Source organism: Phocoena phocoena, chromosome 5 (genome assembly GCF_963924675.1).
Source record: "Phocoena phocoena chromosome 5, mPhoPho1.1, whole genome shotgun sequence".
NCBI classification, from domain to species: Eukaryota; Metazoa; Chordata; class Mammalia; order Artiodactyla; family Phocoenidae; genus Phocoena; species Phocoena phocoena.
This window is the reverse complement of record NC_089223.1, coordinates 16,887,475-16,898,815: the sequence shown is the minus strand read 5'-3', so window position 1 is coordinate 16,898,815 and position 11,341 is coordinate 16,887,475. Positions and strand designations below refer to the sequence as shown.

Here is an 11,341-nt window from a genome sequence, read left to right as displayed (position 1 = left end):
GTACCAGGTTACACGGGGTGGTACTGGAAAAATTTCCTGATCTCATCTCTTTGTTTCTGAAGCTTTGTTTCTGAAGCTTTCTGAAGCCTTAAAAAAAATTCCCACAGATGTTTACCCACAGTTCTGAGCGGTTCTTCATTCTTTTTCCATGAAATACTGGTACCCGCTTGTCAGCACCTATGAAAGTGCTCCAGGCGGGAGGCAGATACACAACTAATGGGCACACCTTCTCAGGTAGGGCTCCAATATAATTTCCAGGCACGTTCCATCCTTCCTCAGAGGTCAAAAGCGTAACCGTTCATGATCTATTAACTCAATTCGGATTCCCCGGAAGACCATCCTGGAACGCCTCGCTGGATTCCTTCTTAGAGTTAAGATCAGTCAAGTTCCTTCGGCACTATTCCGTCTCGTGGGAGCATTTGCAATCCGGGTTTCTGTTGTTGGCAACTGGCCCTAGGGCAAGGATTGTATCCCGGGTCAGGATTCCTTTGGGCCATCTCTCCTTCCGCGTCCCCATTTCTAGGATAAGCCTATTTCTCCCGCAGGTGGGGAAGTTGGGCTGGAGCCGCATGCAACCCTCCCGATTCGCTGCCCCCATTTCCCATCTCTCTTTTCTCCCCCTTCCCTAACACCTTATCCTTCCCCTTTGCTCCCAGCAAAGTCTACGACCCCTTTCCTCTCCGGCTCAGTGGCCCGGCGTCTTCTATTGCCACAAAACCGGGTGGTGGAGCAGGAGCCGTGAGTGTGGCTACACCCAGAACGGAGGCTCGTCCGGGGGTCGCGGGGAAGATTCTCACTCAGGATCCCTACTGTCGCCCCAAAGCGACCCTTTCCCCCGCGTCCCTCCAGAAGCTGCCTGCTGCTGCCGGTGGCAGAGGGGGACCCGCTGCTCATCAACCCCCGTCACTCCTCCAGGCTGCTCCCAATGGGCGTGCTACCCGGGCACCCATACTTCTCCCTCCGCCCGGCCATCCTCCCCACCTACCCCGCTGCAGTGCTCGCGGGTCGGCGGCGCTCCGGGCTGGCCTGAGGAGGGGCGAGGATGGAGGGAGCAGCAGGAGCGGAGAGCGCTAGAACGAGGGGGCGGCGCGCGTACTTCGTCCCACCGCCATCCGGGAGAGCCCGAGCCCGTGCGCGCGCGCACCTCGCTGAGGCTCCGGCGGCGGGAGGCGGGCGGAGCTGCGGGCGGCGCGGGCGGAGCGATCGGCGGGCGGAGCGAGGGGTGGGAGGGAGCTCGCGAGCCGGCAGGCGGGCGAGGAGCGTCTCCTCCAGCATCTGCCGCGGCCGCGTTTGCCCGGAGACTGACCGACGGACGGATCGTCTGGCGGACGGGCTTGGGAGCTCGCCTTGTGCTCGGGGCCAGCTCCAGCGAGGCTCGGGGCTTGCAGCACGCGCTTCCCCGCCCGCTCGCGGCCATCCCGGCTCCGGCGGCCTCGGCGCGCGAGGGGCTGGACGTGCGGGAGCCGCTCTCCGCAGGTCGGTCCTTGCGCTGCTCAGCCCCGACCGCTGCGCTGCGGCCCCCGAGCGGCGTCCCTGAGCCCCAGCTCCCCGCCGTGCTGCTCCGAGCAACGGTGCTCAGGGGCTCCAAACTCGGGCTGCCGGGGCAAGTGTCTTCATGAACCCAGAGGATGTCCGGGAAGCATTACAAGGGTCCTGAAGTCAGTTGTTGCATCAAATATTTCATATTTGGCTTCAATGTCATATTTTGGGTAAGTTGGAGCGCTTCTGGGATTTCGACTATCGTGGCCGATCGATTCGCGACGATTTCCCCCACGTTGCTCTCTGCGTTTACTTTTCGCAGCCCTTCGGGCGCTTGCGGTAGCACGGAGAGGCATTTGCCTTCCGCCTTTTCAGCCTGCGCGTTGGAGAGATAAACATTTAATCCTTTCTAGGAACGCGAAGAGGTAAAAAGAAAAACCGAGCCGGAAAGGGGGCACCCAGGCCTTGGGGTGGCTTTTTAAGGGAGGAATAGCGTGGATGCAGATGAAAGAAAGGGCTCGGCAGTTTGAGAGATGAGCAACCACTCGAATGAGATTTGCTCCGGGTGGGATATGGATGTTGGGCTGAGCGTGGTGTCATAATAGGGAAGGCTAATCGGGCAGACCCGACCCTGAGGTCCACCTTCTAACAAGGATCTGATTGGACGAGGGCTTGGCTCCGTGTTGCCGCGGCTGGTCTGTGCCATGTTCAGCGTGTATCTTCTTGCACCATCTCGGGCTTTGTGTAGGATGCAGATGCGGTGGTATACGGTTCTGTAATGTGCACGTAAATAACGCTTCCTGCACGCTCTTCCCCTTCATCTGGAAAGCGCTCCTTTTGCGTAATGGACTGACCAGTGGGCGTGTGGGCTGGAGGGATTTATTTCTCTCTCTGTATTATTGTCAGGATAAGAGGAAGTCACCATCAACATATGTTTCAGTGTGTCCGTGCCTCACGTCCTCCTTTCTGAGGAGTGACATAGAGCGGGCCGTTTTGGGGAAACCTTGGAGAAATGCAGAGGAGAAGGTGTACGAGGCATGTTTTATGGGGCTACTGGGAGAGCAAATGCTTGAAGGAAAGATTCAGACCGTGCTTTGCTGGCGCTACAATGTGCTGGGCACCTATTGTAATTAGGCTGGGATGCCTACTCTTTTGTTTTGTTTGAATTCTTTTCCTTGATCTCACAAACATGTTCAGCGACCAGACAAAGAGTTCACTAGGACAAGAGGAAAACGTTGGTTCAAAGATCGTGTTATTTTTCCTTTCCATCCCATCCCATCCCATCCTTTTCCTTATTGGGCACTCCTCCTGCCCCCCACTCTTCCCCCCATGGAAAGTAAAGATGGTGGCTGTCTGGGGTGGGGGCGGTTCTCCAAGTTGCTGTTCAGTGTAGGTTCAGTGTGAGATAAACAATAATCTAGTCGTGGGATCAATAATAATCCACAACAGTCTTAACACGGTGCATTTATTTTGATTCTCCTTTAATTTTGGCCATATGCTGTAAACATATACATCGATGAGAATAGTTGTCAATACAGCTTTTTATATTCTTGTTTTTTCTGCCACACATGTACTAGGCTATTTTATTTTTATTTTCTGTTTTCTGTAGGAGTACCTTGCACTGCTCATGAATGTTTTGCAAAAGGAAATGGGAGGGATTGGAGACCACTTTCTGTGTCAGCATGTCATCTGGCCTCAGGACTGATGATGAAGGGGGACACATGAATAAATATCAGATCTAGTCTTTCACAGGCCATTTTTGCCAGGGATTGGACATGATTCCTGTTAGCAGTCACCCCCCTCCCTGCAGTCAAACACTGCTACAAATATAGGAAGAAGAAATTATTTTCTTTCCTTGCTTCCTTTTTTTCAACCCTTGTTGGAAATGTTTAAAAGTCACATTTCTGGGTGAGGCATTTTGATTTTATCTGAACTTGAAACTTTCATAACTTTGAGAGTCAAGGACTACCGAATTGGGACTGGATCTTGTTGGTGTAATGAGTCCAAGCCTCTTGATTCTACTTGAACACTTCCAAAAGTTGCACATTTCAGCAGCTAGGCAACAAAAAGTACCTAGGGGCTTTCTCTGCAGTTTCGTAGCAGGAGGTGGAAAAGAAATAAAGGGATTTGGGCCTGTCTCCCTGACAGTTTGGTGTAATTTTGTAGTGTATAGAGGCATATTGAGTATTTTCTGTGGATTAGGTTGTAGCAAAACCTCTGGAACTGTGGAGAGCTTCAAAGAATTGCAGAGTGCTTGCATAGAGAGTTGCAGAAGAGAGTCATGTCTTATCTCATTTTGAAGGTCTTCATCTCTTGGGGGAAGTCTTATGGGAAGCCTGAAAAGAGATGTAGGCTGTGGAACTAAACCAGCTGCCCCAGGCAGAATTGTTATGTAGATGCCTTTGTTACAAGGGCCCTTCTCTTACTCTGCTTTCTACACACCTTGTCCCTCCTTTCTGTGCCTAAAGCCTTCCACTCATATACACCCTCATACCTTTCCTATCTTGCTGTCTGCTTCAAAATTACCCCATATTGGAATCTCTGAGTTTTTAGTACCCTGGTCTCTAGAGTGATATCAGCAGGAAGGTAGTCATGATACTTGATCCCAGTAACTCAGACTAAGATGTTATTGACTGGAGAACTGGGGTCAGGAATGGGCAGCCTGCTTCTGTAAATTTGTTATTGCTATTACAAATTCTGTAGATTTGTTTTTGCTACATAACAAACAACCCCAAAGCTTAGTGGTTTAAAATAAAACTTTATTCTATCTGACAGTTCTGTGATTTGACCAGGCTCATGTGGGTGATTTGCACTTGGAATGGCCCATGCAGTTGCAGTGAGATGTGGCTGGGCTGGAGTTAACTGAAGGCTCACTGGAGTGGGATGCCCAAGGGGGTACCCTCACATGACCGGCAGGTGATGCCTGCTGAGAGTTCAGCCAGGTTTGTTGGCTAGAGCACCTAAACGTGGCCTCTTCCTGTCTTTGAGACTGGCAGAAGAAACTTGCAGCCAGTGAAGGCTACTCCCGGAACTGGCCCAGTGTCAGTTTCATCTATTCCACTGGTTTAAGCAGGAGTGGAGCCTGCTCAGTTTCAAAGTGCTGAGGAAGGAAATTCCCTCTTTTGTCAGACAGGTGTCAGGGTCGTGTGGGTTGTGGCCATCTTTGGAAAATAGTCTTCTGCACTGAGCCTTAATTTCATTTATAAAGGAAAGATAACATTATCCAATAGAGTTGCAGATTCAAGGATGCAATCAGATAAGATATTATCCAGCACAGTGTCTCAGTATTTAACAAATGGTGAATATGGTCTGTGTCATTGTCTCCAGATTTTGTACTAGTTCCATCCTGGCTATAAAACTAAGAATACCTTAGCTTGCTCCTTTGGCAACATTGCTACCAGGTAATGATGCTCCTCTTAGTATCTGCCAAGGAGATGAGGCGAATGGATTCCGTAGATTGGATCGTCACGTATTTGAAAAAAAGCACTACGGATCAGTGGAACTGAGTGACTTGGGAGAACCAAGTCATTTTTCTCTTCTCTTTGCTGTACAAAGATTAGAAAGCCTTGGATCCTTGAGGCCAAATTTCTCTTTGTTGTGCTAGCAAATATTACATTGTATCTTTTTTTTTTTTTTTTTTTTTTTTTTTTGCGTTATGCGGGCCTCTCACTGTTGTGGCCTCTCCAATTGCGGAGCACAGGCTCCGGACTCGCAGGCTCAGCGGCCATGGCTCACGGGCCTAGCCGCTCCGCGGCATGTGGGATCTTCCCGGACCGGGGCACGAACCTGTGTCCCCTGCATCGGCAGGCGGACTCTCAACCACTGCGCCACCAGGGAAGCCTACATTGTATCTTTAAGTGGAGGTTTATCCAGGTTTGATGGCAGAATGTTGCATCTCATCTGTTTCCACAGGGCTTAAATTCAGAGAGGAGAGAGATTTAGGGAACCTTGCCGGGGGCATAAGTATGAAGTCTTATCTTATGATTCACTATAAATTGTAAGATGTTCTGGAATGATGATACGTCAGCAGTTTATAAGTCATAATTTTTGTTTTAATTTGCTAGACATCTGTTAGCTTCGATGGCAACCATATGGGAGTCTAAACTGCCTTTTGAATTACAAGGAGATGGTAGGAAGAAAGCTAAATATGGTTATGAAAGTGTCAAATGGGAAAAGTGTAAGAAGGGTGTATAGACCTAAGTAGGGAAAGTAATTGAATACTGACTTGCTTGCTCTGGCCTCTCACTCCTGGGTCAGTGAGAAAGCACTGAAGCATTCTCACTTGATGCTCTGCCTGGAAGATTGAAATAAAGCCAAGGGGAAAAGTTGGAAAACCAAATAATGTTTCACCCACCATAAAATTGCCGAGGTGAGCTCATTTAGATGGATCACTCTGTCTTACTTAATATGGCCACAGTAATCATTAGTCCCTGGCAAAAGGTGAAAGTAACCTGTATTTTAACAGAGCTTTATAATTACGACGTCTTTCTTCTAAGCATCTCAAAGCATCTTCCAGGCATATTATGACATCTTTGTGACAGATGTAGAAATTGGAGAACAGAGACGTGGAGTGACGTTTGAAGAACATATCTGGGTTCACTTTTGGAGTGTTAAGTCTCTTTCAATAACTATAGCCCTAGCTTCTCATTTGAATCTTATTTTAGAAGATGCTTGTTATTCTAAAATAAAACATCAAGTAAGTCATTTACATCTGTTCATAATTGAAAAGTGATAAAGTTTTTGCATATGTCTTAACACCACCCGCAAGCACACAAAAGTTAGGATGAAAATGTGAAAGAGTATGATAGAATAATAAACTATTGTGTAGTCTACTGAAAATTCATAAATGAAAAATGGAGTATTAAAGACTGTTATTAAAGCGTTATTAAAGTGTTCTTGAGTCACATGCTTCTTTCTATGTGTAACACTGATGCCTGTCTTAAAATTCTAACTATAGGCTGCTGAATCACCATCCTTCTCTAGAATATAAGGTCTCCAACTGCAGGGACTGTCTCTCAGTTATTTTCATAAGCTCAGTGTCTAGCATATTGTCTGAAACAGTAGGTGTTTAATAAATATTTGTTGAATGAATAAATTATGAAATCATTGGAGAGTACATAGGCATCATCTCCTCTAACTTACTATTCAGTGAGGCATTTTCTCTCAAACATCCTGCCAACCCTCCTTAGGATGGATCTGTTTGGGGACCACTTTAATCATTTGAGAGTTTCATCTTTCTTGCAAACTAGGTGTAGTTTTCCCTTGGAACTTCCATCTTCCTAATATACTGTTGTAGATTTTTAATTTTATTTGGAAACTGTCTCATACCTGCAGAGAAATTGCAAGTAGTACAATTTGTTTTTATCCTGAATCATCTGAGAAAAAGTTGCCAGCATGACGGCTATAACACCAATACTTCAGTGTATATGTTCTAGGATGTTCTCCTAGATAACCACAGTATAGCCATCATAGCCAGGAAATTACCACTGATACATTACCACCATCTAAATCTTAGATCTCATTCAAGTTTCCGGGTTGTTCCAATCATGTCTTCTAAAGCAAAGAAATTCAGTTCAGAAGACACGTTGTATTTAGTTGGATCTTTTTAGTCTCTTTCAGTCTTTCACTGTCAGGTTCTTGACGCTTTTGAAGATTTAAAACTAGTTATTTTGTAGAATGTCCCTTAATTTGGGTTGGTCTGCCATTTTGTCATTCTTAGATTCAGGCTATGCATCTTTGGCAGGAGAATTACAGAAATGGTGCTGTGTTCCTCTCATTGCATCCGTCAAGTGGCACTGATTTCTGTTTGTGTTTGTTCCATTAGTGATGATGGTCACTTGATTAAAGCGTTGTCTGCCAAATCTCTCCACCATAAAGTGACTCTTTTCCCTTTTGTAATTTATACATATTTTGTGGCAAGTTATTGTGAAATTATGTATTAAAAAGCCCATTCCTCATCAGAATTTTGATTGATTAATTAATATCAGTAAGAACTTTTGATCTCTTTTGTTCCAGTATGTTTTAATTAAACTGTTACTCTCGTTACTTACTTTGATGTTCCCATTAGTTCCAGGTTTGGCAGTCAGTGGCAGTCTTTTCTGCCCTTTAACTCCCATCGCTCTTTGAGCCCTTCTTTGCTTTCTGGCAGAACAACATGTTCCAAGCTCATCTTTTGTATCAGCCATTTCTCCAAGGAGCCCTGGTTCCTTTGCATAGAGAATGATATTTAGAAGCCAAGATCTGGTTGCTAAGTGTGCTCATTGCTTTGAGGCTATCACCACCCCTGGGGCCTCTCAGTGGACAGGACTATGGAATATGTGTATGTATATACACATATGTACACATACACATGTTTACATCTGCATTGCTATATCCAGCTATATATTTTGAAAACCACGAGTTCACACTGGTATCTCAAATCCCTATCTGACACGACAGGGTTTATTTTAGGTTTTTCCTTTTCCATATTTATAACTCCCTTCTTTGACAGTGAGAATCCTAGCTCCAATTGTTCTTAACGATTTACTTATTTGATTAAATCTCCCCCTATGTAGGCAGTCTTCCACTGCTGCCCCTGCCCCTCACAGGGTTGCCCTCCTTAACTGCTTTTGCTCCAGCATGCCGTGCCACAACCTACTTCCCACCGTGAACACCTTTCTCTGATACCCTGCTCTGGGCTTCCACATCCCTCCCCATACCTGTTCCTGGACAAAGGCTTACCTTCCCTTGTCCCCACTTTAGGACTGAATTTTTCAGGAAAGAGAAGGGGAAGGGCCTAGGTTACTCTTATGCATACAATATAAGACATATCTCCCTGGGCATAGACCTTTGTTATTTAAAAACAGCCATGATGCCATTCCTAAACCCTCTGCTTTCCATCTTTAAAGGCTCTTGGTTTTTCCATGTCTTCTTCATACACTATTTCCAGATGGTTCTTTGCCCTGATTAAGGTACTCTGCCTATGGTCCCATTTGGACACACCTCCGTGAATGTAGCGACCAGAATGAAACACGTTTTTCACACACCATTCCTACCATCCAGAGAGCGGTGGGTGGTTATTCTCAAACTCCCCCTTAAGTCTGTAGCCCAGGAGGCAGAGCCTGGATTCATCTTTGAGTAAGTTACTCTCACACATTATTTTCTCAGTTGCTCATCTAAAATATGGCGGAAATCATTCCAATAGCTTGCAGAGTTATCCAGTATTAAATGGGATCATGCACATGAAGGTGCTTTCTACAAGGTAAATCTCTCAGTACAAATAGTAGTTATTAACCCAGGCTAAACTGCATATGCTTTTTGGTAGCCGGAGAACATAGTTGGCTCAAGCTGTGTTTCTAGTGAAATGAAACCTTTATCTCTTTTTCAAGTGAACTTCTGTTAAACCCATCTCCCTAGACTAAGTGCGAGTCACAAGCCCTAACCCTCCAGTTAATTATTTGAATTTAGATTTAGTACTACATATTTATTCCATTTAAATGTCTTATTCTGACCCGGTGGTTTTCAAACCATGCTACCAGCAGCACTAGGCTTCCTTGAGGTGTACCGGGGCCTGAGTGGGTTTCTGCCCTCTCTTTCTCCTGGAGAAGCTCAACCAGTAGGTTTGATATTTTGAGATATCGTGAAGGGTTTTGCTTGCAAAAAGGGGTCTACTGCTTAAACAAACAATTGAAAACCACCATTCTAGCCTTCAGATAATTTTAAATCTTGAAGGTCAAGGCAAGTTTAGAAACATTGTTCCTCATACGGGTTTTTCTCCTGTGGGTTTTTCTTCATGCATAGGACGTCCCTCTCCCTGATCAGGGGTGACTTCTGTAGGATTAGTTGATATTTCAGGTGCCTTTATAGGCACAGCAGCATAACCAGTGAATTGTTAGGAAATTTCAGTCTGATTCTGAGTCTGTAAGTCCGGGATGGGGCCCTGGACTGATTCTGTAGGTCCACCAGGGAATCTGATTCTGTAGGTCCAGGGAATCTTGATTCTGTAGGTCTGGGATGGGGCCCTGGACTTAGTGGGGATTTTTTTGTTTTTTTTTGTTTTTAATCCCTGCAGGTGATTTTTGCCTTTTGGGAGGTCTGAGGTCTTCTGCCAGCGTTCAGTGGGTGTTCTGTAGGAGTTGTTCCACGTGTAGATGTATTTTTGATGTATCTGTGGGGAGGAAGGTGATCTCTGTGTCTTACTCTTCTGCCATCTTCCCCCTCTCCCCCGCTGCAGGTGATTTTGATGCCCAGCTGAGGTGAAGAAGCTCTAGCTTGTTTTTCTTGGCAAGATGTGGCATCTCTTGCCATTACTCTCTGGAGGGGGAGCTGGGAGTGGGTGGTATAGGGCTATGACCAAATGGTGACTGATTTCACCAGCACATGAAGCTAGTGTTCTTTGCTTATGAGAAAAAAATAATGTGGCCTATTTTATCCCTCATGGAATTGTTTTTATTAATCCATAAATGCCAGTTTATTTTTAAACCTGAAAGCCCTAAAAGCAAAATGAGAAAATCTCTGCTAAAGAGAACCTCTTGTGCTGCAATTAGTAGGCTAAAAATTAGCATCATATTGGGATAGGAGCTAGTTATTTATTCGACAGGAACATTGAAGAAATAGACATTTGTTCCTTTGCCCTTGCTGTCCTGCACACTTCAGCACAGTGGACTGGGTCTAAACACAGCTGCAAGACAGCAAACGGTCCTCCCCTTCACAAACCAGCCTCCCTGTCCAAGGTGCCCTTCCTTTCAGGCTGTTTCCAGAGGCTTCCTTCCATGCCCCCAGCCCTGAGTATCTTGACCTGGGGGTGGGAAGAAGGGGAGTTGCTTTCTGCACCTCTGTGGCAGTTCCGTTGACTTCCCTCTGCTGTCATGCCAAGCAGGGACATTTCTTTTCTCGTATCCAAGTTTGCAGCACTGTCACGGAGAGCTGACAGTAAAGCAAACACAGGAGACCCAAACCTGGTATTTGTCAGTTTTCCTTACAAAGAAAAGTTTCAATGTGGAACATTCAGAGTGTGCACAAAAAGTTTTTCATTTTTTCCCCTGATGTCTTCCTTTTCGTCTAGCCTTTTAGAAACAAAAAAATGAGGTATTAAATTATGGCTAGGCACCTAAAGTGGAAATCTTTTGAAAGAAAGAAAATTTTGAATAAAAATCTAAATGATTTCTCTGAGATGTTTTACTGGGGCATAGTTATCAGCACTCCTAAACAAACATACCCAGAATGGCGTACACACCCTGTGGTTAGCACTATGGTATTATCTGTCTGTACATAAAGGATTGTTAATTATGAAATGTAAGGTATAATTTTTAAGTAACGTAATCACCAACCTCAATAACAAAATAGCAATGGTATTTGGAAGTGTTTGGCCAAACATTTTGGCTCTTCTCATTGAAAAGGCATAGTGATGTTCTATACCTCTTCCAGCTACTATTTACTATTTGGATAAGTATTGCAAGACATAGGGCTCTTTTTACTTGTTGAAAAATTGCTTTCTAAATTATAGTTGGCGCTTAGTCCTGAATTTCTAAAAATCTGGAGGGAACAGCTGTTGCTCTAATAAATATTCAGGCCAGCTATTTTAATGCTTTGTACTTAAGTCATCCTAATAAAAGGGATACTTGACTTAAGCATTTCTCAAAGTATAATGTTTTGCTTCCAACAAAAATTTCCCCCAACTGTTAATATTTCCCCCAAAGCAGCCTTAAAACTTAATTCTGCCAAGTGAGTAGTTCTAATCACTCCTGAAGCATTTAATGCCCAAACTCAGTTTTCCTGTTTTAAGGTACAGTCCTATCAATATAGCTCAGTCCCTTAACTTGTGAAGATTCCACAGTCACTGACCTTCAAGGAAAATTCTTTATAGGGTCTAGTATTAGAGAGT

General features: G+C 45.1%; 1 protein-coding gene across 1 annotated transcript in view; it reads left to right on the top strand.

Annotated features, from left to right (window-relative positions):
- Positions 1 to 1,259: 1,259 nt before the first annotated feature.
- Positions 1,260 to 11,341, top strand: part of TSPAN5 (tetraspanin 5) — a 173,361-nt gene continuing 163,279 nt past the window's right edge. Inside the window, exon 1 of the mRNA XM_065877429.1 lies at positions 1,260 to 1,709. Coding sequence (XP_065733501.1) covers positions 1,629 to 1,709 — 81 coding nt within the window. The 5' untranslated portion in view covers positions 1,260 to 1,628. The remainder of the gene's footprint in view (positions 1,710 to 11,341) is intronic.